Here is a 27,878-nt window from a genome sequence, read left to right on the forward strand (position 1 = left end):
AACGACAAAGCAAACTAGACTAGCAGTCCATCTCAGATGACTGAGCTATGTGTTCAACATGGCTCTCCTAGCCTTTGAGCTGGCTTTGTTAGTCTTTGTTTTCACACTGCCAACACTTTACTGTGGACCAATTCGGCCCTGGGCAGTGGTCAGCTAAAGTGACAGTAGACCGAAATGCCAGGGGCAGGTGGGGTTGGGCTGTTTCGAATGTTGTTTTATTTCAGAGTTTCTCTAGGATAATTGTGTCTTTTCAAAGAGCCCTTGAATTGACATGCTCTCTTCCTCTGAGAGGCCACAGATGGTATCTCCAGTGAGTAAGGATGCCACGGAAGATCTGAGGAAAGCAACTGGTGCCTTGGACACTCAGGCCGTGGTGAAACAGGATTTGCTGCCTACAGACCAGGCCCAGGTCCTCAATGAGGTAGGGGGCAGATTCTGGCTCTTTCTTATGAAAGGAGGCACCATAATGTTGACACATAATGGATGGGTTGGAATTAGAAAGTACTGTGAGGATGGCTCCCAGAATTCTCTCTTTGCCCTTGAATTTAGGGCATCTTGGTTTTAATTATTATTTGGAGAATGATTATTTGTATCTTCCACAGGGCCCATCATTATACTGGCACCCAGTAGGCACCTATTCAGAAAATGAAGTGCTAGAATGAATGTTCATGTGTTCTCTAAAATCCTGTTCATGTGAGGAGCCTGAAGTCATTGGACTCTTGCTCTTGCTTTGCTTGTGGTAGATCTATTTAGTATTTATGACAGAAGTTTTTTTTTTTGTTGTTTGTTTTTTGAGACAGGGTCTCCCTCTGTCACCCAGGCTAGAGTGCAGTGGCACGATCTCAGCTCACTGCAACCTTCACCTCCTGGGATGAAGCGATTCTCCCACCTCAGCTTCCTGAGTAGCTGGGATTACAAGTTTGCACCACCATACCCAGCTAATTTTTGTATTTTTCATAGAGACCAGGTTTCACCATATTGGTCAGACTGGTCTGGAACTCCCTACCTGAGGTAATCCATCCGCCTTGGCCTCCTAAAGTGCTGGGATTATAGACATAAGCCATCATGCCCAGCCTTTTTTATTTATTTATTTATTTTTGAGACAAAGGTTTCACTCTGTCACCCAGGCTTCAGTGCAGTGGTGCAGTCATGACTCACTGCAGTCTCAAACTCCTGGGCTCAAGTGATCCTCCCACCTCAGGCTTCTAAGTAGCTGTATAGAGCTACTTGGGAGGCTGAGGTGGGAGGATCACAAGGTCAAGAGTTCGAGACCAGCCTGGCCAATATGGTGAAACCTCGTCTCTACTAAGAATACAAAAATTAGCTGGGCATGGTGGTGCATGCCTGTAATCCCAGCTACTTGGGAGAGTAAGGCAGGAGAATTGCTTGAACCTGGGAGGCAGAGGTTGCAGTGAGCCGAGATCGCACCACTGTGCTCCAGCCTAGGCAACAGAGCAAGACTAAGACTCTGTCACTAACTAACTAACTAACTAAATAAATAAATAAATAAAGTAGTGGTACCCCTGCCAGAGAGGTATGGGGGTGGGGTTGTTTGTATCATTTATTAGCATATGTATTAATGATTGGTATTAGTGTCAGTGAAGACAACACCAGACATTATAATTAGATTTGTGTAATACTTTACAGCTTACAAGCATTTGTATCTGTAACACTTCATTTACTCCTGAGAACAGCCCTTGTGAGATAGGTGCAATTGTGTCTCCATTTAAGAAATAAGGAAACTGAGGCTAAGGGCTGTTAGAGACTTTACTAAGATGTTGCAACCTAATCCTTTATTTAGCATTTTAGAAACGGAAGGATTTATTTAAGCACACTAGCCAAAGTCTGATTTACTTCCGGTAGCAAAGGAGATGAGAACTGGAGGGACTGTTCTCCAGAAACAGATATGAGAATACAGCTTGGGAGGATTACAAACTTGATTTATATATTTCTCACAAATACAATTCCAGCCTCTTAACTGGATTACTGACTCACTGATGTGCTCTCCCCTGTGGGCAATCAGTATAGATTTCTTGTTGAGTTGCCTGCCAACTGTTTGGAGAAGGGGCAGGAAATTAAGGTATAATAGCATGAAACCAGGAACACGAATCTGAGTGATTGAAGGGAAACTCACCAGGGAGACATTGTAAGCTCCTGCATGGGTTAGTGAGGGCTTTGAGTATCAAATGCCATTTGCATTCTTCTATGTAAGTCAGACATGTGGCAGCAAATGTACTGTTTAAATGCAGGTTCTGGGGGCTGGTGTAAGGTGAAATTGTAACTGTTGATAGAACACTGTTAGGGACTTCAAGACTGAGACCACCTGTAGCCCAAGGTGGGCTGTGGATGAGAGAGCGAGAACAACTATAAACCAGATTCTCTCTCTGCAGTGCTTTGGAGAGCTGATTGACAGTAATGTAGAAGTAACCCTTGAGTGGGAATTGTAGCAGGAGGATGTGTGGCAGAGTGAGAGTCAAACTAAACCCTAGGAGCAAGAGCTATTAATGAGAGGAGCCACAAGGAGGTACTGTGCAGGTGAAGTAAGACCAAGGCATGGCCCGGAATCACTGTCAATGCAAATACCGTCAGCAACCTGCGAGAGTGTTTGTGAGCAAGAACCTTATAAAGGGTTTGGTGCAGAAAAGCTGCAAAAGGTAGGAAACAGTCTTTAAACAATGGAACATTTTGGTGGCTTAAAAAAATTAGTAGAATGTATTAACAACTCCTACTTGGAAGAAAGAGAAGTAACATTGACTAGTACATTGAGCTTTGAGTGGAGATGGTGGAGATAATAGAGCAGGGGTGGGGCAGCCTTCATGCAAAAAGAGATTAATTAGAATCTGCCACTCTACTATGTCCTTTAACCAGAGTTCTGTTGTGCAGATGGCCAAGTATCAAGTTCCACAGAGGTCTGGGGACATCGTTATGATCCAATCTGAGCATACAGGAGCTATAGATGTTCTTTCAGCTGATTTGGAATCTGCAGATCTTCTGGGGGACCACAGGAAAGGTGAGACCTTTGGGAGTAAAGGAGGTGGTTTTTTTTGTTTTCAATAGATACTTAAACAAAGGCAGGCAGACAAATGGAAGGAAAGAAAATGACTTGTGAAAGGAAGTCCAAGAAGCCAGTAGAAAGAATGTCTGACTGTGCCAACCTCTCTTAGCAAAATGCCAGGGGTACTCATGTTTCCTCATAGTTTCTCAGTGGTAAGCTGCCTGTCCTTTCAGTCTCCCCACCTCTGATGGCTCCTCCATGCATCTGGACATTTGCCAAGGTGAAGGAATTCAAAAGCAAGCTGGGCAAAGAGAAGAACAGCCGACTGGTGGTGAAGCGTGGTGAAGTGGTGACCATCAGGGTACCTACTCATCCAGAGGGGAAGCGTGTCTGCTGGGAGTTTGCGACCGATGACTATGACATTGGCTTTGGAGTTTATTTTGACTGGACCCCTGTAACCAGCACTGACATAACTGTGCAGGTCAGTGATTCCAGTGACGACGAAGATGACGAAGAGGAAGAGGAGGAGGAGATTGAAGGTAAATTTAATTTTAGCATGATTTGCAGTTTTCTGGCTTAACCTAATTTCTGGTGACCATTTCCTGGGTTGTACCAGTCTTCCTCTTCCTTCGCATGCAGTTGAGGAACTCAGCATTACAAACTGAGCTGAGTGGTACAGGCCAAAGAGAATGCTCTGATGGGGCTGATACTGCTGCCTTAGTTGAAAAAGCTTCTTTCCCTTTAGTCAGTACCTTGCTATTTTCCCAACACCTTCCTGAGGGCAGGAGCAGAGAGAGGGTGAGTCATGCTGCAGTTTAGAGGGATGGCCTTTCAGGTCGCATATAAGCCAGAGATGATTTTACATCTCTCTCTTAGTTTGGAGATATTTATTCTTGGCCTGGAACCAAAGTGAGTGATTCCAGTTTGCTAAAGGTATCCATTCTCTCCCTACCCCAAACTCTCATAGCTGGCTATTGGTTACTTCTTTATTTCATGCCCAGAGAAGTTTTTTTTTGTTTGTTTTTGTTTTTTTGAGATGGAGTCTTGCTCTGTCGCCTAGGCTGGAGTGCAGTAGTGTGATCTTGACTCACTGCAACCTCCACTTCCCGATTTCAAGCAATTCTCCTGCCTCAGCCTCCTGAGAAGCTGGGATTACAGGCCTGCACCACCATGCCCGGCTCATTTTCGTATTTTTAGTAGAGACGGGGTTTCTCCATGTTGGTCAGACTGGTCTCGAACTCCTGACCTCGTGATCTGCCTGCCTCAGCCTCCCAAAGTGCTGGGATTACAGGTGTGAGCCACCACGCCCGGCCCCCAGAGAAATTTTGAAAGGGTCTCTGGGCTCCATTCCAGTTGTTATTTGTAGTGTCTACTAAGGATGGCCCAGAGGCATTTTTTTCAGGTAATGTAAGAGTAGGTTCTAAGCATTAGTCTTATTTCTTGATTTTCTTATATAATCTTAAAATCAATCCCTTAACGTGCCTCTTCATAGAAAAAGCAAGCCTGTAGGAAAATCTACAAGTATTTGGGAAAGAGGAGAACCTTGTATCTTATTTGCTGCTTTTCAGGAAGCCAAGTAAAAGTGCTAGGGTCACTTTATAACATGTTTATCTGCAATTCCTATCTCCATTAGCTAGTCCTTTCACCTATTAAAGAATGTCAGAATTTTTCCTTCTAAATATCTTTCTCCCTCTTAGAAATGTCCAGACACTTCTGAAGCTAGGAAGGCTCCTATCAGGCTAAACCGTTGTTTCTCAGTGGAGACATTATTGGCATTTAGGATGGGACACTCCTTTGTTGTGTAGGTACTATCCTGATTTTAGTACTCCTGGACCCTTGGGTACTAAATGCAGGTATCACCTAGTAGTCACTGTGATGACGAAAAGATTACCAGACATTTCCAAATGTCTGTAGAAGGACAATCACTTCCCCACTCTGTGAAAGCCACTGGGTTACCAGGTCCTTCTGCTCACCTTGAGGTAGGACTTATACAGTCTCTGAACACATATCCAAACACTGCCATTTTGCTCATGCAGAACCCGTTCCAGCTGGAGATGTGGAGAGAGGCTCCAGGAGCTCCTTGCGGGGTCGCTATGGGGAGGTGATGCCTGTGTACCGGCGGGACAGCCACCGAGACGTGCAGGCTGGCAGCCATGACTACCCTGGGGAGGGCATCTACCTGCTCAAGTTTGACAACTCTTACTCCCTGCTGCGCAACAAGACTCTCTACTTCCACATCTACTACACCAGCTGAAGGACCGCTGGGACGGGCAGGCTGTATTTGCTGGCTGAAGCAGGCTGCCAGCTGGTGCCTCTTGTTTGGGATAGGCAAGAGCTAAAGGTTCACGTGGGGCTCCCGAGCCTCTCACCCTGTCTGGCATGTCTGACTGTTGACCCACGTAGCTTTTCCCCTTCTTGGCTTCTGCAGGTGGTGATGTAGTGCCCCTGTTCTGTGGTCCCTGACTCATACTCTTCTTGCTTCAGACTCCAGCAAATTCCCTCTTGAAGGCACCTATCGGGCACAAGCCTAAAAGGAAGCAGGGCGTTGTTTTTTGAAAAATAGATTTATCTCGGCACAGGTTTATCATTCAGATTGCTGCCCTCTCCTCTCCCAGAGCCTTTATTGCCAATGCATTTGGTGGCACCCACTCTCTTTACCTTTTGAGGTGCCAGAAGAGGGAAAAGCACGTTGTCCATGAAGGAGCCCAATCTTTTGGTTGGAGAAAGCTCTGTCCAGCCTGTCACCACTGCCATATTCCTGCCTGCTGGTTATTCTTGGTCTCTGCATAGCTGAGAGACCACACTGCCTTTGGAGGGCTGTTACTATTCCTGATGGTAGACGCCCCCTCCTTTCTCTTTCCTAAGTCTACGTTTTTGCCATTACAGCAAGAACTTCCATGCAATCTAAAATGATGATCAACATAACGTAAGATCTTGTGGGAAGAAAAACTGCCTCCATCACTTCCTGTTCCAAGGGCACTGGCAGTCAAAGTGGATAGAGTGGAAATTAGGTACTGAATTGATGGCAGAACCCACATATTTGAAGGTCAAGTGTTACTATTTTTTTTTTTTTTGTATAATCAAAGAAGGAATGGTATCATCTGAGAGAGAAGATGAAAAACAAAAAAACTACTCCAGAGTCCCCACTTTTTTTTTTTTGTCTTTAGAGTAGGAGTGCTATTTAGAAATGTTGCTTTGGAATCAAATGCACTGAAACCCAATCAGGTTTCCAAAGTTTCTGCATTTAGGTTTCTTGCATTGAGGGCTTAAAGCTTTTGGTGTTCAGAGTCCCTTAGTTAAGGTGATGATGAAGCTTCACTATTGCTGCTGATTCTATTTGTTCTTTATCTGACCAAAGCTTGCATTTCCCTGGTGACAGCATTTCCTCCTCTGTCACCCCTGAGGCTCAGGAGTGCCACAGAGTGCAGGTGGTGCTACAGCCAGTGGTCACCAGAGCACCAGATGCTGGGCCCCCAGGCAGAGAAGGAGACAGTGAGATGGGACCTCAGCAGTCTCTGTGTTTGTACTTCTCTGTCTCTTACTCCTCGTGTTACGTCTGTTACTGCCTACGAATTCTGAAGAATAATTAGATTTATTTATTACTGTATTTATTTTTTTAGCACATTTCATTTTGCCTTTGAAACAGTTTCCATCTGTTTCTCAGAAGGCTTCCCATCTGTTCTGAGCCATGGAGGCCCCCTCTTTTATGGAGTTAGAGAAGATATTTTTAGAGAGTTTGGGAAGCGATGATGTTTTATTTCTGCAGGTCAGTCCTGTAATGGCTTTGTGAAGAGTATGGCCCTTCAGAGATGGATGATGCCACCTTACTCCATGTTTAGGGTACAGTTCGGCACTTCCTGTGAAGAACTATAAGTTGTGAGGGAATCTGCCCATTTGCTGGGGATTGAATGCAGAGGAATTGCCCATCAGAGATATCCTGTGATTCCAGGATTTCGGAGTCCTTTGTCTTCTCTGAGGAGTCACCTTCTTCGTGATGTTTCCTTTGCCTCACTCCTTCATTGTTGGATTCCTCACACCAAGGGTCTATCCCTACAGTAGCATAACTCAAGGAGCAGGACTCTTCCCAGTAGGTCCTGAGTAGCATCTACATCACATCAAATGCAATACATCCTGCGCCTTCTCTTCCCCTCGGAGCAAAGCTCCAAGCGGGATAGGATGTTGGGGATTGCCAGAGCATTCCCATCCTCTGAGCTGTATCATACCTCCATTATTTTATATTTGCAAATGTGTTTTGTAGAGGATGACACTGGCCAAAATTTATATACCTTTAAAGAAATTATTTTAGTGACTGTCTGTTGAGGCAGTGAAGACCAGATTTGCAGTGTGTCATCCCATTGGGTAGCTGAGTGACTGCTCTTGCATCCTTGAAGTCAAATCATGCCTTAGCTAATTGAATATAATCTTTGTAAAATAATTTTCTACTGAGCTGTTTTCTAGTCAGCTAAAGCCTTGCTTATTTTTCCTGTTTATTATTAACTTCTGCCTTCCTCTCAAAATGAAACTGTCAGGCCATACGTAGCAAGCTCCCAAGGATAACACTTGTTATTGATGATTTCTTTTCACCATGAGATTCTCTGCTTATTTTCTTTGGAATGCTAGTTCTGTTGCATCAGGGAAGCCTGAGGGACTTGTTCTCCTTGCCTCTGTGTGCCTGTTAGCATCTGGTCACTTTGGAAGTCCTGGGCACGGTGACATTTCATTCCATACTGGTTTTTCACTGACAGTCAGGGTTTCTGTGTTCCAAAATAGCTAAAAGAAGATATTTTCACTGATTCACTGTCCTCACATTTCTGAAACAATTGAACTTGTTTTTTGTAAGGCAAGATATTATTTATTGAAGCACAGGTAATTACTGAGAACGCGCAGCTCAGCAAATTCTAAGAGATGGTCATTTCCTTGGCCCCTCCCAGTCCAAATTTATAGACCCAAACAACAGAATGAAAATTGTTTGCTTTGATCCTCACCCTGTTCTCTAGAGCACAAATAAATATTAACAAGCAATTGAAAGAAAGTGCTTCATAGTAGGAGAGAGATTGGAGTTCTTAAATTTATTTAGTTTTAGTTTTGCCGCTTTGTTGAGACATGGGGCTTTTAGAAAGGAAGACTAAGTATTGATTTTTCCGCCAGTGTTATATTGTGAAAAAATTTTAGCAAACAGCTTAAAAGAAATATAAATATACTGTAAACCAAAAAGTATCTGAGACAGGTCTGAATAAATTTAGAGGTTTATTTTGCCAAGGTTAAGAACCCATGACACAGCCTCAGGAGGCTCTGAGAACACATCCCCAAGGTAGGGATTGGTAGTTGGTTACAGCTTTATACACTTTAGGGAGACAGAAGTTCCAGGCAAAGACATCAATCAATACATGTAAAGTATACATGGGTTTGGCCTGGGAAGGCAGGACATCTCGAAGATGGGTGTTTCTAGATCAGAGGTAGATCAAAGAGTTCCTGACTGGCAATTGGTTGAAAAAGTTAAGATCTACCTGAAAAGATGAAGTCAGCTTAAGTTAAAGTAAGGGGGGCTTGTGGAAGCTGAGGTTCTTGTCATGTAGATGAAGCCTCCAGGTAGCAGGCTTCAGAGAGAGTAGATGATGAATATTTCTTATTAGACCTTAAAAGGTATCAGACTCTCCAGAAAAGACCTAATAAGAGAAGGAGATTTTCTTGATTTGCAGTAGCTTTGAAGGTCTCTTTAAAAAAAAAAATGGCCAGGTGCGGTGGCTCACGCCTGTAATCCCAGCACTTTGAGAGGCTGAGGTGGGTAGATCACTAGGTCAGAAGTTGAAGGCCAGCCTGGCCAAGATGGCGAAACCCTGTCTCTTTAAATAAAAAAAAAAGAAGGAAAAAAAAAAGGGAGATTTTCTACAGAATGCGAATTTCCCCCAGAAGAAACAGCTTTGTAGGGCCATTTCAAAATATGTTAAATAAATATATTGGGGAGTAAAATACTTTGATTTCCTTTGGGGCCTGCTATCTGTCATGTGATGCTATATCAGAGTCAGGTTGGGATTTGGTATTTTATTGCCACAAAGAGTCTGTTGGGTTAGTCTTAAGATCTCTGTATTAATGTTAATGCTGGTCAGTTGTATTTAAATTCCAAAGTGAAGAGGGTAAAATGAGGCATGTCCGACCCTCTTCTTTCTATCATGGACTAGTTTTTCAGGTTCCTTTCGGATCCCCTAGGCCAAGAGGGGGGTACACTCAGCCAGTTGGGGGGTTTGGAATTTTATTTTTGGTTTACTGTATATATATATATATATATATATATATATATACCATACACCCCCCCATGTAAGTTAAAAAATTTTAAACTACCAATTCTTAAGCAAAGATGATTCTAACATTCTGTTCCTTTTGACAAGTTCCAGTTAGAGAATGCTGAGAATGTCCCCTGCACAGACAACATCAGCTCTGTCAGGGAGCCCCTGATTTTTAGCAGACCTGTTTCATTCAACATGAGTTATCCAGGAGGTGGTCTTCATAAAATGTTTCTTGGAGCCAGGCACGATGGCTTACTCCTGTAGTCCCAGCACTTTGGGAGGCCAAGGTGGGCAGATCACCTGAGGTCAGGAGTTTGAGACCAGCCTGGCCAACGTCGTAAAACCCCATCTCTACTAAAAATACAAAACTTTGCTGGGCCTGGTGGCGGGTGCCTATAATCCCAGCTACTCTGGAGGCTGAGGCAGGGAGAATCGCTTGAGCCCAGGAGGTGGAGGTTGCAGTGAGCCAAGATCGTGCCATTGCACTCCAGCCTGGGAAACAGAGCAAAACTCCATCTCAAAAAAAAAAAAAAATTGTTTCTTGGTCTCCATCTTTCAAAACCTGTGCTGTATTTCCCTTTTCCCTCAGGCCATGATCTCTGCTGTTTTCCTTACTAACTGGCATTTCCGTACAGGAGTGATTGTGAAGCTGCTCCAGAAGGGCTAATCTCTGTTGCTTGATGACATGACCTCAGGATCCTGATACCAAAACTCAATCCTCAGAGAACAGGTAGCTTTATCATGGAAGTAGGTAGCAATTTGGAATTGACCATTCTTATTTTTTTTCTTAATGAATTGATATATGCACTTTAAAAAATATTTTTGTTATTTTGGGAAGAAAAACTCAGACTTTTAAAGAAGTGTATATTGTCCCATTATAATATGTACATGGAAGAGTGAAATCTGAACGCTGCCTTATATTAAGCAGTGGGATTAGGTATTATCATAAAATGTCTTTATCTATAAAAAGTAATGTTTATGTTTATGATGAGCCCTGCTCAGTCCCTCTTGAAGAGAATTAGTTGAAACCCAAACTCTAAAGTCTGTACTTTTATATTTTTTTGTTAAGAACGCTTATCTGCAAAAGGTTGCCTTTTAACCCTAGTGTCCGTGGTTCTAAGGTGTGGAGTTGAGTGACCCTAATATTTACATAAAAGACTTGTTTTAGTGGAGCATAAGGGAGGGGCATAAGTTAAACCGTTTCGTGCAGCTTGAGAACTGACTTTTAAAATTGACCACCAGGAGTGAAAACAAAATAAAATGAAGTTGCAAGGGGTAGGAGTATGCGGGCAGGGGAGAGCAAAGCTATCAAATAGATCTTAGAATTTTGCTCAGAAATCACTGCTCCCTCTCAATTGTTATCCCTGCCTAAACCAAGAAGGCCAAACAAAGCCCCTCCTGTTTGAATTCTTAAGCTAAGAAAACACTTTTGCCTAAAGCCTGTGATAGTGGAACTCATTTACAAATAGGCATGCCTCACACACGGAGTCCAAAGGCAAGACACTGGCTTTGAAATCAGGCTCATGATCTGATTCCTATTATATGTACCTTGATATCTTTTAGGCCTCAGGTATGTGGACCAGAGTTAATGTCATGGCTCTTCATTCTAAGAGAGGATGAAAAGTTGCCCTAGAAATCTAGAGATGCATGTTTATTTAATTCCATAGTTTTTAAAAAAAATCATTTTAAGCAGGTAGTTGTAGCTTATCTGGGGGTAAAATAATATATGTGAAATGACTTCCAGAGGACAAAGTATATTTTCTAAAGTTGTGATATAGGATCATGAACCATTCTGAAGTTTTGGTTTGAACTATTATAGTATATGATCTTACCAAAGAGCCCTTAATTCAGAGTTTAAGGGGCTCTCTTCCTGAATGAACTCTCTTCATCACTCAGGGTTGAATGTGTAATGTTCCTTGCTATTGATTGTTATTGTTGATTCTTAGGATTGGGCCAAGAGTCATCTGGAAAACATTATCTTAATTCCTTCTTTCATATCCTAAACAGTACATGCTACTAAGGAACTCCATATGAAAAACCTCACTCATGTCTCCTGAGATTATTCCGTAAGTGAAGTAGCTTTCATTTAATCCAACTAAATTATTTCCACTTAGCCACGTTAAAGAGAAGTCAGGTCTGGAGAAGGCGATTCTGTAACCCATGACTCTGGTGTACCCATTTTCCCTTAACATAATGGGAAGTGTTTTGAAATTCCCAGAAGAGAGCTGTTTTGTAATCCAAGTGATGGATTATAAGAAAGCCAGACTTTGGATAAGGGTAATTGGAAAAAAGGGAGGTGCTTGAAGATTTTCTAAACTACTTTATGCCATTTAACTTGTTTCTGAAGGGCCTTCTTTGGTGCCATGTACTCAGTGGACATCAATCAGTGGACTGAAACATGATCATGTTTTCTTCATCAAGAGTTAAGCAATTGGCAACCACAAAGACGTTATTTCCTTACTGTTCTATATCATGTACTGTTGCTGACATTATAAAAAGGGGTCTGGAAGAGAAACTGTCACTCTTTTATCTTTTTTCTTTAAAATACAAAAGCATCCCAACTAATCATTAATTACGGTCAACTTGTTTCACATGTCCCCTATCATAAGCAATGCTATTAACATCTCCCGTGATTTCTAAGAGCTCTTACCAAATTGTTACTTACTTCTGTATCCTGCTGAGTGGTTTTTCTCTTAAAATACCATTTTTATCATCCTGTGGCACTGAGTGTGTTACTGCGATTACACTGATGATTCTGAGCTGTGGTTCTTTAAATAGCTCAGTTCTTGTGTTTTATATTATGTAACAGTTTTGTGATGCTTCTGTGCATTCTTTGTCATCTCTTCTGAGTTTTGAAATCTGTCATAAATAAACTTTTTCACTATGCACCTGGGAACATCTGAGTTATATTTTAATGAATCTGATTTACATTTTAAATTCTTTGTCTTTTATTTGTCTTTCTTAAGAAAGGTATTCTATAAACCCATATGAATTATTTCATAATATATTGATTATAAAAGTTAAGTAAAACTAAAAAGAAAAAAAATTGAGAATAAGGTTAATAATAGATCTTTCATCTGCATTTTAATTCATGGCAGAATATCATGAACTGGGAACTGGGATTGGAAAAACTGGGTTTACAGTGATGATTAATAAATAGAACATATAGAACATTGAGTTTTATATCAGTATTTGGTCCCAGTGAGCCTCATTTCCCCATAAACATATTCTGTTCAAATTTGGAACCTGTACTTTGGATACCAGGCCAATCATTAATGTAATCTGGGTGATATGAATTCAGCCTATTTTCATTAACAAAAGTGACACCATAACATATCTCTGATATCTTTTAAAACCACATCTCTGGTGTCTGTTACAGAATAAGGACTCACACTGGAGCAGGGAAGGGTTGCATGTAAGTATTTCCTTCAGTGATATCTTGATTCTAAAATGAACCTGTTAGATCATTCTCTGCTTTCTGTTGCAACATATTTTAGAGGTTGAAGCATAAAAGAGGAAGGGATCTGAAACAATTGAGTTAAATGAATGTAATCACCAAACTACCCTACAACTAACCAAAAGCCCAGGCAGATTCCATGCAGCTGGGGATCATTAATGACTCATGTTTGGGTATGCTGGATGTAATATGTCACTGCTAACACATAATATATTTAAGATCTTTTTTAACTTTTAAAAGCATATGTGTCATATCATTGACCTTGACATAGCTCAGGATTACATAAGGCAGCTCACACATTACAGCTCTTGACATTCAGCCTTAATGTTCTTTAACCTGTGCAGTTCCGGCTTAAACTTGGCAGCTATCCTTAGTTCAAGGTATTCTCCAAAAGTAGAATGATGCTTGCCTATGACCTTGGAAGCAAGAGCTAAATAAGTTATGTTTAGAAGTAAGAGCCAGCCCAGCTACACAGGAGGCTGAGGCAGAAGGATCAAGATCAGCCTGGGCAACATAGTGAGACTCCATCTCTAAAAAAACTTTTTTTAAATAAAAAAATCTAAAAGGAAGAGCCAATCTTGGCTGGGCACAGTGGCTCACGCCTATAATCCCAGCTCTTTGGGAGGCCGAGGTGGGCGGATCACCTGAGGTCAGGAGTTCGAAACCAGCCTGGCCAACATGGGGAAATCCTGTCTCTACCAAAAATACAAAAAATTAGCCAGGCGTGGTGCGAGGCCCCTGTAGTCCCAGCTACCTGAGAGGCTGAGGCAGGAGAATCACTTGAACCCAGGAGGCAGAGGTTACAGTGGGCCAAAATCTCACCACTGCACTCCAGCCCGGGTGCCACAGTGAGACTCCATCTCAAAAAAAAAAAAAAAAAAAACAATTAGTATCTTATAAATATGTGTATCACCTGTTTATCCAGTGAGTTTGCCACTTTCCTTAATGGATATGTAAAATTTCTGAGGAACACAAGCCTATAATTTTTGCTGTGTTCTCAGGTGTTTCCTGACAGCACCTCCTTACTGCTTTCCTCCTTCTGAAGTATTTCTGGGGAGTTGTTACTTCCACATAGTTGGAATTACCAGTATCAGGCCACTCCGTCATTGTTCATCCTTCACAGTGGCCACTCCCACTCTGGGAAGTCCGTGTGTCAGGTCTCCCTGCGGCCTCTAGCATGTCAGGACCAGGTGTATGATGAGTGTGCACGGAACTGAGAGCTGATATGGAAAGGAGGGACTTGACTTAAGCCCCTACTGGAAAATGTCCTGTAAAAAGCGATGGTCTTTGCTATGATTTAAATGTTCTCTCCCTTTTTTTTTTTTTGAGTTGGAGTCTTGCTCTGTTGCCCAAACTGGAGTGCAGTGGCACAATCTCTGCTCACTGCAACCTCCACTACCTGGGTTCAAGCAATTCTCCTGCCTCAGCCTCCTAAGCAGCTGGAACTACAGGCATGCGCCACCACACCTGGCTAATTTTTTTTTGTATTTTTAGTAGAGATGGGGTTTCACTATGTTGGCCAGACTGGTCTTGAACTCCTGACCTCGTGATCTACCTGCTTTGGCCTCCCAAAGTGCTAGGATTACAGGGGTGAGCCACTGCGCCTGGCCTGGATTTAAATGTTTATGTCCCCTCCAAAATTCATGTTGAAACTTAATCTCCAATCCAACAGTATTAAGAGGTGGGGCCTTTAGGAGGTATAGGTCCTAAAAAGTCATCTCATTTCATCCCCAGAAGCTACCCCAATCTCCCTATGCCATCTCTGCCCAGAGGTGGTTGGTCCTGGTTCTGCCCGCACACTGCCAAGCATGGGAACTTGCTCCCTCTGGAGCAGCCCATGGTACATTGTACCTGCTTGATCTCCTGAGCTGGCCTGGTCAGTAGCTGCTCACACTGTCCATGGGGGAGTCTGCCTCCCATTCCCAGGAACACTCAGGAGTGGATTTACCTGGAGTGCCTAATCCTGGGACTGGTCTGGAGAACGCTGGCCCTGAAGACAAGGAACTGGGTTGAGACGACCAACTCGCCTCTCAGAGCTGGAGTGGAATTTTTTTTTTTAAATTTTGAAACAGAATCTCTCTCTGTCACTCAGTCTGACATGCACTGGCATGATATCGGCTCACTGCAACTTCCACCTCGCGAGTTTAGGTGATTCTTCTACCTCAGCTCCCTGAGTAGCTGGGACTCCAGGCATCTGCCACCACACTGGCTAATTTTTTTTCTTTTCTTTTGAGACAGAGTTTTGCTCATTGCCCAGGCTGGAGTGCAACGGTGCCATCTCGGTTCACTGCAACCTCTGCCTCCCGGGTTCTGGTGATTCTCCTACCTCAGCCTCCTGAGTAGCTGGGATTACGGCTCACACCACCACACCTGGCTAATTTTGTATATTTAGTAGATACGGGGTTTCTCCATGTTGGTCAGGCTGGCCTTGAACTCCTGACCTCAAGTGATCCACCTGTCTCAGCCTCCCAAAGTGCTGGGATTACAGGCATGAGCCACTGCACCCAGCCCGGAGTGGAACATTTAACAACGGTACCATTCTAGCCCTGGGAACTCAGCTAGTCACTAGATGCTTTCCTGCTTCTATCTGTTATCTCCCTGGATCTTGTCTGATTCTTTCAGGCAGGCTTTTGGGCATATTTCTCTTCATTGCCCTTAGGTCCCATGGGCCAGGCCTGCCACAGGGTAGGCAAGCAGCTGACTGACTTCTTCTACTGGTCCAGACACAGGGGATTCCAGCTAGGGACAGTGTTCATCTTCTGGGAACCAGCTCAGTCTTAGACAAACAAGGTAGAGCCCTGGCCTTCAGTTTAATTCAGGCCAGATTTGAGTGTGGGCATTCTTTGGAATCAGACACAACAAAAGGGGATGAGAAAACACACTCAGGCTTCCCTGTGGTCCTATGGTAAACATGCCAGGCATTTTAATCCACATTTTCATCTCAGCTTCACGACCCCCCGCCGTCACATAGATAGCAGGTAATATTTCTGTCCACCCTGCTCCCAGTATCTCCCTGCCCCACCCCACATGCATTTGACAGATGAGGGGACTGAGGTGGAACTGGGTTCAGCAGGAAGGCAGATCCAGGGCTAGACTTTGAGTCTTCTGTCCTCTCAATGAAGACGCACTTGTTTCCAGGCCTCTTCAGTTCACCCAGCTTCTGCCCCTGTGCCCCTGTGCTAATGGGGCAGGATTTGGGAGCTAGGCCCTCAGCTCAGTGGGTGTATCTGGCTGCCGGCAAGGGTGAGACACCTGGAAGGCTTCCAAGGCCAGCAGCCTCTTGTTGATACAGCTGATGGTGGGGTAGGGTGTGAAATCCACCTTGAATCTGTAGTAGAGAAACACCCGCTAAGCCAAGCTTTTCAGGGACACAGGGAGACTGCCCTGGGGGCAGTGAGGGAGCAGAGAGGCAGGGCAGGATGAGGTCCCAGGAGCTGTCCAGGAAAGGACAATGGGGCAGCCCTTACTCATAGAGGATGGGTAGATCTTGGGCAGTATCATTTAGCATCTGTTACCTACTGTTCCTATTTCTTTTTTTCTTTCTTTCTTTTTTTTTTTTTTTTTTTTTTTTTAAAATTTTTTTTTTTTTTTTTCTTTTGTTTTTTTTTTTTTTTTTTTTTTTTTTTTTTTGAAACAGTGTCTCGCTCTGTTGCCCAGGCCGTAGTGCAGTGGTGTGATCTCAGCTCACTGTAACCTCCGCCTCCCAGGTTCAAGTGATTCTCCTGCCTCAGCCTCCCGAGTAGCTGGGATTACAGGTGTGTGCCACCACACCTGGCTACTTTTTTTGGTATTTTTAGTAGAGATGGGGTTTCACCATGTTAGCCAGGATCATCTCGATCTCCTGACCTTGTGATCTTCCCACCTCGGCCTCCCAAAGTGCTGGGATTACAGGCGTGAATGACGGTGCCCGGCCCTACTGTTCCTATTTCTTTGAGAACCTACTATGTGTAAGGCGCAGTGCTAGGCATTTATATGTAGAGTCTTTCTTCCCCCATTAGAGATAGGGATATGGAAACTTCTTGGGGGCAGGGAATGTGCCATGTTTCCATATCCCTAATGCCTAGCAAGATGCTTTCCAGATAGGGCTCACTGGAATTAAACTGAAGGCCAGGGCTCTACCTTGTTTAAGACAGAGCTGGGTTCCATGCTTTCAATAGGGCTCATTCGTGCCCTATTGAAGGGTTGATGGAGGGAAGCAGAGGTAGAGCTCACTGCTGGGCACAGACACATCACATCTGAGGACATCAGGCTCTTGAGGGTCCACCAGGTGAGCCAGCTCCTCCCAGGAGCAGGAGCTATCCATACAGGATCTGTGCTTCAATGGGCATGGTGGGAACACTGCCCCAATTTCTTTTGCTGTCTTCCAGGCCAAAGTGGCTGAGTGGCCTGGCATGGTAGGCTCCTTGGCTGGTTGGGGAAGAGTCCGAATGAGATGCTACCCCACCAGCTGAGTGGGGGCCTGACTGTGGGCAGAGCCAGGAGAAGGGAGGTTGGCGGGGCTCTCTTACCTCTCAGCATTTGCCACCTGAGGCACCAAGCACAGATCAGCCATGGTCACCTGAAAGAGGGTCAGGTGGGTTCTCATCAGGGTGAGTACCCTAGACTCACTGGCTAGACTGGGTGTGTCCACTGTGATTCTACCGGGGGGTGCCAAAAATCTGCTTTGGCTCTTTCACCCATGCTGCCCCCCATTCTTGTCTGCCACAAGCCTGCCTGGGTGTTTCCCAGAGCTGAAATGCCCTCCCAGGCCATGCCCCAGTTGCACTGACGACCAGCTCTGTGGGTTGAGAAGGCCAGAAAAGATGGATTGCCTTGATTGCACAGACATCATCTAGCACAATCCCTCCACTGATGCCTGGCCTGCCTCATCCTCTCACAGCGCAGTCTTCTACCTTGAATAACTGCCTCTTGAGATGGTTTAGTGGGACTGAGCTGAGGAGTGCCCCATGGCACAGAGCTCCCCCCTGCAGAAAGCTCCCCGCTCAGGAAGTTCTGAGCCCCACCTGCCTCAGGGTGGGGACGATGGCTAAGTCCCAGTGGAAGAGAGTCCCAGCATGAGGGAGGTGGCCCCTGTGGCTGGGCCTGGGGACAGCTTACCTCATCTCCTACACAGTATTTGCCTGCTGTGCTCTGCAGGATCTGCTCCAGGGCTGTGGGGAGGCCACAAGGACATCTTATTCTGGGCAGAGGAAGGGGACATGAAGCTTTCTGGGCCTTGGCCTCCATAGTTATGAAATGGGTGCCCATCTGAATGATAGACTGGGCACGGCTGCTAGAGAGAATGTGGCAGCTGGGTCTGGAGAGAGCTGCTAGGAACAAGCTTCTGTTTCCTAAGGCTCCACACATCCAGCCACCATTTCCCCCACTTGAGTGCGCAAACCCAGCCACTGGCTGTAGTGGCAGCTCTCACTCTGATGGCTGGCGCTGTGCTGGCCTTGGTTTCCCGGCTGGAGTGGGTAATGAAGCAGAAGTTGGGCCACCCAGCTATGAAGAGCTGTGGGTTCAGGGACTGAGGTTCCCGAAAACGCTGGAGGTAAGGTCTGGATACCCACCCAGCCTATCGCCTTCCCAGCCCTGCTCTCATCCATGGAACTATCAAGACCAAAGCAGCCCAGGAGGCTGGTTCAGATACCCAGGCCCTTGTGTGCAAGGGTCAGACCTCTGAGAGGCCACTGAGGTTGGAGGGAGGTAGCCATCCCAGCAGTCACCTTCACAGGCTGCCCCAGTGGGACAGCTCACAGGCATGTGGACTCACCGTTAAAGCCAGAAGTGATGGCATTCTGGGCCCAGGTCAGCTGCGTCTCCTCTCTCAAGTCCTTGGAAACCTCTCCTACTTTCTTCAGGATAGACAGGTTCTGTGCAGCCCAAAGAAAATCTGTGATTGTTCTGAGTGTTGGGTGGCGGCTGCCACTTGGCCAAACCCCCTCAGGGAAAGTTCACTTCCCATCTGCCCCTGGCTGGACATCTATTCCTTCTCCCCCAGGCTCCATGAGCTCCTTCCTTCAACCAGGGCCCTGAGGTTGGCGGGAGGTAGCCATCCCAGCAGTCACCTTCCCAGGCTGCCCCAGTGGCCTCTAAAAGCCACGTGATTCCATCAGAGATGTGCATGAATCCCTGCCTATTCATGCGACACAAGATGTGGCCATGGCTGTGGCAGGTGTGCCCACAACCCAAGGCCCATTTCCCTCTCTTCTCCCTTGCATGGTCCCTTGTGAGGAGAGGGAGTGTGACCAAGGGTGGGGCTGGGATGAGGGAGGCACACACGACTGGCTTCCAGAGATTTCCACCCTGGCTCCATCTTGGCACCCCAGAGCCATTTTACCTCTGCCTTCTCATTGTAAAATGGAGATGTCTGTTGGCTCCAACATCCTTTGTTAAAATAACAAGATGACATGGGGGTGGGGGCCACAGGTGTGCAGGGGTCCTGGCTGAGTCTCCACTCTGCTACACCTAGCTATGGGACTCAGCAAAGTCATTCCACCCTTCTGGGGCTATTTCCTCATTCACAAAGTAGGAGTTGGGACAGATGAACTGTTTTTAATACTTGTCTGTTTTAACAGGGAAACTTTTTTTTTTTCTTTTTTTTTGAGACTGAGTCTTACTCTGTTGCTCAGGCTGGAGTGCAGTGGTGCAATCTTGGCTCACTGCAACCTCTGCCTCCCGGGTTCAAGCGATTCTCCTGCCTCAGCCTCCTGAGTAGCTGGGATGATAGACGCACGCCACCACGCTCAGCTAATTTTTGTATTTTGTAGAGAGGGGGTTTCACCATGTTGGTCAGACCGGTCTCAAACTCCTGATCTTATGATCCACCAGCCTCAGCCTCCCAAAGTACTGGGATTACAGGCATGAGCCACAGCACCCGGCCAACAGTGAAACTTAAAAAATCTTCCGAGCATCCCAGGGTATGACTGAGATAGCACAGATGAAAGGAAAGCCACTCTGGTTAAAGGCAGGAGGCCTGGACAGAAGCCCACCCAGTCTCTCCCCTGCCACCCTGGCCCTTTCCCCACCTTGAGCACATGTACATGTGTCCTTGGAAATCTGGAGCTTCTCGGAAAGCAGTTGGGGACCCACTGGCTGATTTCTGAGATTGAGATCTCTGCCCCTTCTTTCACATGGTCCAAGTCAAAGCCCCTAAGAATCCCTGGCTCTCCCTTGACACCCCTGCCGCCACACTGGGCAGCTCTCAGCCAATGTATGAGTGTGTAAGTGTAAGAGTGCGTGAAGTGTGCAAGGTTGCAAGTGTACAAGTGCCACACCTGCAGGGGCTGGATGCCACTAGTGATGAGGTCAGAAATCATTCGCACACTGGCCCTCTTCTTTGGGTCCTGAGGCAGAAGTCGTGGAGTGGGACGCGTCTCCTCTAGGTACTCAATGATGGCCAGCTGTCCAGAGGGGAGCAGTGAGGCAGGGAGAGGGCCCAGGACCCCTGGACCAGAGGGGACAGGGCCAGCAAACTCCTCCTCCTCTTCTAGTACCATCACTATGCTCTTTCCCCTCCTCCTTCTCAGCTCAAGCCCTGTGTAGCCTTTGTGGACCTTATCCTGCAGAACTTGGTTCCTCATATGCCTGAGTCTTCTCTTATTTTCCTAACAACCTCCCACCCTCCCCACGAGTCTTGTATTGAGCCCCTATTATGTGCTAGGCCTCTTACGTGCTTGCCCATACACAGGTGAGGAAGAGATGTCAGGCACTCTCATTCAAGACACTGCTCTCACGAGGACCCTCCCCCAGGACCTGCACTCACTGACTGATGAATGGTGATTCCATCAATCTTCAAGGTTGGCACCTGCTTCATGGGATTCAGTGCCTGGAAGTCCTTAGAGAACTGTGGAGACAAGGCCCTGGTAGACTGGATGGCCTGGCCTGAGTTGGCCAGAGGAGAACCAAGCAAGCAGGAGAACTCCAGGCCTGCTGCCCAGCCCCCTCTCCCTTCCCTAGGAAGGCCCTAGCTCCTAGGCCCAGGTTAATCCCCGGGGGATCCATGCAGTTTACCAAACCCCAGCAGCTGCTGAGCCACAGGCTTCATCCTAACAGCCTGGTTATGGGCTTTCCCTGCATCTTACACTGTGGCCACCACGGCGGCTCCTACCCTAGTCAGCCATCCAGAGGACCCAGTATGGGGTGGGAACCCACTTGCCATCCACCCTTCCAGGGTCAGGGACTGGGGAGCCCAGGCTAGGGTACCAAGCCTTGACCTGGGCCCTTCCTTGGCCTCCTACTACTGCACAGCTTGCTACCTTGTCCCACAAGGGAGAGCCAGCAGCCTCCTGCAGTGACGGTCCACAGGATACAGGTTCACTTCTCGGGGGCAGAGCCTCCCCTTCTTCCCCTGCCTGGTGCCTCTTCAAGGCCTCCAATTCCTACATCATGGTCTGGGCACAGCCTTCTTACCTGTTGGCCCCCATCCTTTATGAGATTGACGGGCACCGTCTCATAGGCAATGCCTTTCAAGGCCAGAGCTAGGAGAGACCGCAGATGGCAGTCAGGGAACAGCCTCTGGCCAAACTCCTAAGGAAAGAGCCCTTCTAGGGTGACATAAGGCCAAAGAGGAGAAGGCGTCGCTACACTTCTGGGTGGTCAAGGCTCAGCTTGGCACTATCCCCTTCTCTCCAGCTTTCTTTGTCACCACCCACTCCCTACCCCAGATGCTCAATGCTCTGCCTCTCTCACCCCTGAACTCTCAGAGACCTCACGATATGGACCCCGCAATGGGGCCATCATGCCCCCTGGGTGGTGATAAAGGTGTATGCCCTGCCACTCTGTGGGCTCCTGGAGGACAGCAAGGGTGTGTCGTGTCTACCTCTGCCCCCTGCCCCTGCCCCAGGCCTTAAACAGTGATGACCAGTGTCTTGGTTGGAGACATGCAATTACTCCTTCAAGAAGGCATCTAAGGGCCAAGGGAGGGAGCTCAGGTGACCACCCATAGCACACACAGAGCGGCAGTCTTGTTCTGCTGGAGAGGAAACTCCTCCAATCTATTCTCTCTGTTCTCAGGGCTGTTTACTAGAGATTCCAGACAGACACTGGGCTCTTTGGTGGCCTCGGAGCATTTGCTGTGACTTCAGATTTCCTCTCCATCCCTTTTGATAATTTCCCCTGGCAAGCTGAGGGTAAAAAAAACTTGGGTGGGTCAACACTAGTGGAGCAGATTGCGTGTGTGTGCATGTGTGTGTATTATGCATGCACACTTGGGCATTCGAGTATGGTGATGGCCGATCTCAGGCAGGGGCACAGGCACGAGGGGAGGAGGACCAGACATGTCGTGGTGTAAAGAGCCTGGGCAACACCAGGCTCGTCCTAGCGCTGGTCAGCTCCATGCCGGAGAGTGACAGTGTTTGGGGCCGAGGAGGAAAGGCCAAAGCACGCAGGCCCTACAGACAGCACCTATATTGCTCCGGCTTCTGGCTGAGCCAGGGCAGCGGCACTGGCGCCTAGGGATGGGTTAATCTTGGAGGAAGTTTCTCTTGGCACCCAGTGCTCTTGCTTACTGATCCCAGCAAATACCAAGTGACTGCGGGACAGAGGAGGGGTCACAGAAGTTGGTTTTGCCTCCACACTCTGGAGGCTAGCTTCTTGGGTTCAAATTTCATCATAGTTATTTGCTGTGTGGCCTCAGGCAAGCAACTTAATGGGCCTCTGGAGCCAGACTATGTGGTTCAAATTCCAGTTCTGCCTCTTAGTAGCTGAATGATCTTGGGTAAGTTACTTAATCTTGCCTCAGTTTTTTTGTGCCTCAGTTTCCTCCTCTACACAACGGGGACAGTAATAGTACCTCCCTCCCAGGGTTGTCGAGGTTTAAATGGAATCCTGCACACAAAAGCACTCAGCACAGAGCTTTTCCGCAGTACGAGCGAGCGGCTTTGATGATGACCTTTGCCGAAGGTTGTGTTAAGCCGAGGGAGGGAAGGGCAAACAAGGACTAGCCACAAGGCCTTTGTTTCTGCTTTTCTAAAGCCTCTCACGCTGACGCTGACGCTGACTCATTCTGTTTGCTTTGTCAGTTCAAATAAGATAAGAACTGAAGGAGGCCAGCTGTTCCCCTGCCAGTTACCAGGGGCATCTGGATTTTGTGACCCTGCTTTAAACATGGTTGCCAAGGGGCTTTGGAGAGCAGTGTTGGGAGAAGTATCAGTCCCAAGAGAAAAAACAACCCCCCTCCTCCCACCCTCACCCTGCATGTCTGGGGTGGAGATGACATTCAGGGATGGGGGTTCTAGGAGATGGGGGATGCTGGTTGCTGGGGGTGAGGTCCTTTCTGACAGAGTACCCCTTCTATCCCTGGCCAGCTTTGCACCTGGGCTTCTCCACCCCAGCCCACCCGACTCCAGCACTCGGCCTGGCAGAGGCATAGCTCTTACCAATTCGAACTCTCCATGAGCAGGAGCTTCGGAAATAGGAATAGAGGATGGGCTGAGGAGAAAGAAGATGAAGATGCGTGTTAACCCATGCCGGGTGGGCTCCAGCTTCAGGAGCCTGCTGGAGAGGAGCCAATGGTTTCTTCCTACCCTGCCAGGCCTCCTCCCTCAGGCCTGCATCTGGGCAACGCAGGCCAGACTCCGGGCTCTCTGACAGTCTTGTGAGGTCCCTTGGCTCCAAAATTGTGCTGGTTTGAGCTCCTGAGGTCCAAGAGGCCCCCAAAGGTGCAGCTAGACTGCGAGTGCCTTCCTTACCTTGCCAGACTCGCTCATGGTGCGTGGTGACCCTCAGCCTTCCAGGGAATGTCCCCTCTGGCAAAGCTTCTGAGCAGGGAAAGGAAACCTAAAGGGGTGGATTTCAGGAGCCAATGGGGAAGCTGGACTACCCAGGAGTTGGGGGAACTTTGACTCTGGTCAGAAAGGGCATTTCTGGCCAGGCACAGTGGCTCACGCCCATAATCCTAGCACTCTGGGAGGCTGAGATGGGCGGATCACTTGAGGTCGGGAGTTTGAGACCAGCCCAACATGGTGAAACGCTGTCTCTACTGAAAACACACAGACAGACAGACACACACACACACACACACACACACACACACATCAGCTGGGCATGGTAGTGGGTGCCTGTAATCCCAACTATTCGGGAGGCTGAGGCAGGAGAATAGCTTGAACCTGGGAGGTGGAGGTTGCAGTAGGCCAAGATCACACCACTGCACTCCAGCCTGGGTAACACTGCAAGACTCTGTCTCAAACAAACCAAAAAAAAAAAAGGCATTTATTTCCAACTTGCGGGAAATTTCTTATGCTCCTGCTGGGGCCAGGTTTGGTGTCCTGGGCACAGAGTGTGGCCTGGTTTTGATGCAGTGGTTTGAGTGGTAGAGTGGGCTGCGAGCTGGCATTTGGAGCCTGGACCTGGTACAGGAACCAGCTCTGCATGACCTTGGACAAGCCTCTGCTTCTAATCTTTGGCTTGTAAAACAAAGAGTTGCCTTAAAATGATGGCAGGGATTCCTTCTAGCAGTGCAGAAAGACCAGAAATTCTAATTTTTTTATGCTTTGGTGCCTATCTCCTTCAACCCCACCCCCTAGCAGTCCTCCAGGATCTCAGCTGGCTCCATAAAAACAGCTGGCAGATATGCTCACTTACCCCAAAGGTGAGGTCAAAAGCTGGCAGCACACTGGGGACCTATCTGGCCCTCAGAATTTCTGTCTGCTCAACACAGTAGTTTAAAATGTTTCAATGGTAACATAGTTGCCAATGTTTAAAAATCAGGACATTTTGTTCTAGTGTGATAGCTCATGCCTATAATCCCAGCACTTTGAGAGGCTGAGACCAGCAAATCACCTGAGGCCAGGAGTTCGAGACCAGCCTGGCCAAGATGGCGAAACTCACCTCTACTGAAAATACAAGAATCAGCCACGCATGGTGGCATGCTCCTGTAGTCCCAGCTACTCAGGAGGCTGAGGCATGAGAATCACTTGAACCCAGGAGGCGGAGGTTACAGTGAGCCAAGACTGTGCCACTACCCCCCAGCCTGGGGGACAGAGCAAGACTCCATCTCAAAATAAATAAAGTTAAAAAAAATCATGACATTTTATATATAACACCTATTTGTTTTTTTCTTTAAAAATCTGGAGACAGGCTGGGCATGGTGGCTCACACCTGTAATCCCAGCACTCTGGGAGGCCGAGGTGGGTGGATCACCTGAGGTCAGGAGTTCAAGACCAGCCCGGCCACCATGGTGAAACCCCGTCTTTACTAAAAATACCAAAATTAGCCAGGCGTGGTGGCACACAGCTGTAACTCCAGCTACTTGGGAGGCTGAGGCAGGAGAATTGCTCCAACCCAGAAGGCAGAGTTTCTAGTAAGCCAAGATCGAGCTACTGTACTCCAGCCTGGATGACAGAGTGAGATTCTATCTTAAAAAAAAAAACGTCTGGAGACAGTAGATTTGGGTTCCTAAATAGTGGCAATTGATGGGAACAGACTGATGGCCCCCATCAGCCAGGGTATGCCCTCTTAGGTCTCTATAGCCCATATCTGACCCATTCTTCTCACTTTTATTATTTTTGGCCTCCTGGGGGCAGCTGGGTATTCAGTCTCTATTCCAAAGTTTAAGGGCCTCAAAGCTAATTTCTCTGGTACTTCTTGGGTAGCCAGCATTTCAAAGTGGAGCCCAAGAAAGACTCACCAGTGGTTAGCACTCATGAATCTTCCCACCAACACACGTGTATCCCTATGGATGGGGGAGAACTTGACAGAATTTCTCAGATCCCCTGTTTACTACCCCTCTGACTACAGATGTTTCACCAAAGCTCCCTCTCCCCTCTGCCACCCCCAGCACATTAAGCTGCTCAATGAAACTGCTTTCACCATCTCTGTACTACCAACTCAGTCTGCTGGATGGACAAGGGTACAAGGGGGAATCTAGGCCCTTCCAAGGTGGTTCCCAAGCCCAGGAGTTCCAGGCTGTCCTGAAGGCAACTTTTGTGGAGAAAGTAAAGATGGTCCTGGCACAGAAAGCAGGTGATGGGCAGAAAGGGTCTTTCAAAGAGGAGGAGTTGGGTAGCCACAACTGGATCTTCCTTATTTGGAGATGCAGCCCCCTTTCCTTACCTAGCCAGGCTACAGGGACTCCTGGGGCCAAGGGACAGGGACTGCTAGTGACCACTAGAGAGTGGCAGACATTAATTAGCTTAGAATCCCTGAAGAATGCCTTACCTAATGGCATTCTAATGTTACACCTTTGGATCTGTACTACGGGTGACCAGAGCATGGTAAATGCCGCTGCCCTCCATCACGACCCACAAGCAGGAAACCTGAAATCTCTTAGGCAATTTCTGCTTTCTCTTACCAGTGATAACTATGTAGACCATCCCCTGTTCCTTTCTGCACTTGTAGAGCTAAATTTTAAGCCCAAGTATCCATCTCATCAGTACTCCTGGAAGACTTTTGTTTCCAACTCAAATATGCATTCTGATTACTTTAGCACATTTTATTTTTAAACCATGTCTTACACACGACTTGAGAAAGATTCCTAAAATCCCATTTGGAAGAGGGAGGACTATACATTATCTACATGACGCAAAGTCCCATCTGATGTGCCACCTTCCTTAGTGCCATAAAACTTTACGGCGCATAAGACCTATCTGGGCCGCTTGTAAAAACATGCAGATTCTAAGGTCCCTTCCACCAGAGATGAACAGAGCGTCTTGGGACCGGGCACTGGGAAGGGCATGTGAAAGCCGTGAAGCTCCCCAGGTGATTGTCATGACCGCCTCTCCTCCCTCAAGCATTACTGGAAGGCCATCTTCTGCTAGGGCCGAGAGAGGAGCATGAATGGCTGCGAGAAACTGGGAGGCGTGGGGCGACATTTGCAAGCCCTAGTGGAGGGGTCTATTACGGCAAGCAGGGAGGGCAGGGCAGCAGTGAAGCGCGACGGGACAGCGACTCCACCCTGCTCCAAACGCCACACCAGAGCCGCCTCCTCTGGCCCAACCCTCCCGGGACTACGAGCCCCAGCGGGCAGTGCGCAACGCGCAACGCGCAGGCGCAGAGCGTGCCCGGCGCGGCGCACTGCACGGCGGGAGTGGTTGTCGGCGCCGGGAGGGCGGAGCGGTTCACCTCTGACCCATCCCCCTAGGGTCTCCGGGTGTCTAACCAGCTTCCCTCCACCCGGATGCGCAGCACAGACCTTCCCCGCCTGCATCTGGCACTTCGCGCGACCCCTCCTCCAGGCCGTGAAACTTCGCGCTTGGGACTCTCCGACGACTAAGGCCCAGTGAGACTCGACGAGTTAGGCTCGAGGCTTTCGTCCGGGTAAAGCGAGGAGCTGGACTAGAATGATACTTCCGGTCGCCTCTGGCTTGCCCAGCCCTCCCGCCATGCCCCGTGCCCTGGGGCTGCTGGGAATTGCAGTTCCCTGAGCCCGTCCCCTCCTGCCCCGTCCCCCCTGGCCGGCCGGCCCTCCCGATCCCGACATGCTCTGCGCCTCTGGCCGCCTCCTAGCGGCCCAGGCCGCGACCACGCTACCCGCGCCGCCCCGAGCGTCGGGCCCCGCGCTCCACTGCCGGCGGAGGGAGCTGCATTTTCCGGGGTACCCCGAACTGCCCTCCTGTGATCCCTTGGCGGGGAGGCTGGTCCGACAGAGTGTGCCTCCGGGCCAGAGGGCAATCCGAAGGAGGGGGAAGATGCCACCGGCCACGGGTGGAGGCCTGGCAGAGTCCGAGCTGCGTCCCCGGAGGGGCCGCTGTGGGCCCCAGGCTTCTAGGGCCGCGGGCCGGGACGTGGCCGCCAGGGCTGCGGCGCGAAACCCCAAAGGGCTTGCTTGGGGCTCGCGGCGCTTCGAGACGGCTAGCCGGTGGGCCCTGCTGGCCCTGGTGACGCTGCTGTCCTTCGCCACCCGCTTCCATCGCCTAGACGAGCCGCCGCACATCTGGTGAGTGACGGGATGGACTCGGTGGGCACCCATGGCAACCGGGAACGGACGCCGCCCTCTGATTGGCCCGAGGGCACGGAGGGGGCGGGATTTACGAGGAGGGGCGGGGCCGCGGTAGAGGGGAACTTGAAGGATCGGGTGGGTTGGCTTCTGACCAGGTGCAGTCTCTGGGAGGGGGATCGGTTTGCTCTGGTGGAGGGTGGGCGGTGGGAGGCTTAGGATCTGAGGAAACAGCTGTCATGACTTCCAGGTTATGCTGCAGTGCCTCACCTGGCTTTCAAATTG

At 48.0% G+C, this 27,878-nt stretch overlaps 3 protein-coding genes across 12 annotated transcripts in view; 2 read left to right on the plus strand and 1 right to left on the minus strand.

The window, feature by feature from the left end:
* TMED8 (transmembrane p24 trafficking protein family member 8) overlaps positions 1 to 6,726 on the plus strand; it is a 38,657-nt gene extending 31,931 nt beyond the window's left edge. Inside the window, exons 3-6 of one of the 4 annotated variants that reach the window (XM_017528541.2) lie at positions 292 to 421; positions 2,869 to 3,010; positions 3,229 to 3,534; positions 5,032 to 6,726. In XM_017528541.2, the coding sequence (XP_017384030.1) occupies positions 292 to 421; positions 2,869 to 3,010; positions 3,229 to 3,534; positions 5,032 to 5,249 (796 nt within the window). In that variant the 3' untranslated portion in view covers positions 5,250 to 6,726. Of the gene's footprint in view, positions 1 to 289; positions 422 to 2,868; positions 3,011 to 3,228; positions 3,535 to 5,031 lie in introns of all 4 variants that reach the window. The other 3 variants (XM_017528542.2, XM_017528543.2, XM_037738494.1) reach the window with 3 other exon arrangements.
* An 8,905-nt stretch (positions 6,727 to 15,631) lies between these two features.
* GSTZ1 (glutathione S-transferase zeta 1) lies at positions 15,632 to 26,988 on the minus strand. 5 transcript variants are annotated; one of them, XM_017528550.2, is made up of 10 exons: positions 26,850 to 26,973; positions 23,410 to 23,497; positions 23,098 to 23,149; positions 21,131 to 21,198; positions 20,484 to 20,564; positions 19,996 to 20,121; positions 18,492 to 18,591; positions 17,834 to 17,886; positions 17,245 to 17,294; positions 15,632 to 16,064 (listed from the first exon to the last, which is right to left on the minus strand). In XM_017528550.2, exons 2-10 carry the CDS (start codon positions 23,425 to 23,427, stop codon positions 15,938 to 15,940), a joined length of 675 nt encoding a protein of 224 aa, XP_017384039.1. In that variant the 5' UTR covers positions 23,428 to 23,497; positions 26,850 to 26,973; the 3' UTR covers positions 15,632 to 15,937. The 5 variants fall into 5 exon arrangements, with proteins under 5 accessions (XP_017384039.1, XP_017384040.1, XP_017384042.1 ...); XM_017528551.2 differs by lacking the exon at positions 23,410 to 23,497 and having other exon boundaries at positions 26,850 to 26,988; XM_017528553.2 differs by lacking the exon at positions 19,996 to 20,121.
* A 116-nt stretch (positions 26,989 to 27,104) lies between these two features.
* The window catches only part of POMT2 (protein O-mannosyltransferase 2), a 45,225-nt gene continuing 44,451 nt past the window's right edge, over positions 27,105 to 27,878 (plus strand). For all 3 annotated transcript variants that reach the window (XM_017528546.2, XM_017528549.2, XM_037738495.1), the window contains exon 1: positions 27,105 to 27,593. In XM_017528546.2, the coding sequence (XP_017384035.1) occupies positions 27,136 to 27,593 (458 nt within the window). In that variant the 5' untranslated portion in view covers positions 27,105 to 27,135. The remainder of the gene's footprint in view (positions 27,594 to 27,878) is intronic.

Source organism: Cebus imitator, unplaced genomic scaffold (genome assembly GCF_001604975.1).
Source record: "Cebus imitator isolate Cc_AM_T3 unplaced genomic scaffold, Cebus_imitator-1.0 Scaffold54, whole genome shotgun sequence".
NCBI classification, from domain to species: domain Eukaryota; kingdom Metazoa; phylum Chordata; class Mammalia; order Primates; family Cebidae; genus Cebus; species Cebus imitator.

Bases quoted from the DNA above. Each gene is read 5' to 3' on its own strand.
- GSTZ1 (XM_017528550.2), bottom strand. The intron at 21,199-23,097 runs GTAAGAGCTATG...GGTCTCTCCTAG, and splicing joins CTCATGGAGAGTTCGAATTG to CTCTGGCCTTGAAAGGCATT. The intron at 17,887-18,491 runs GTGAGTCCACAT...GCCTCCCCACAG, and splicing joins CATCACTTCTGGCTTTAACG to CCCTGGAGCAGATCCTGCAG.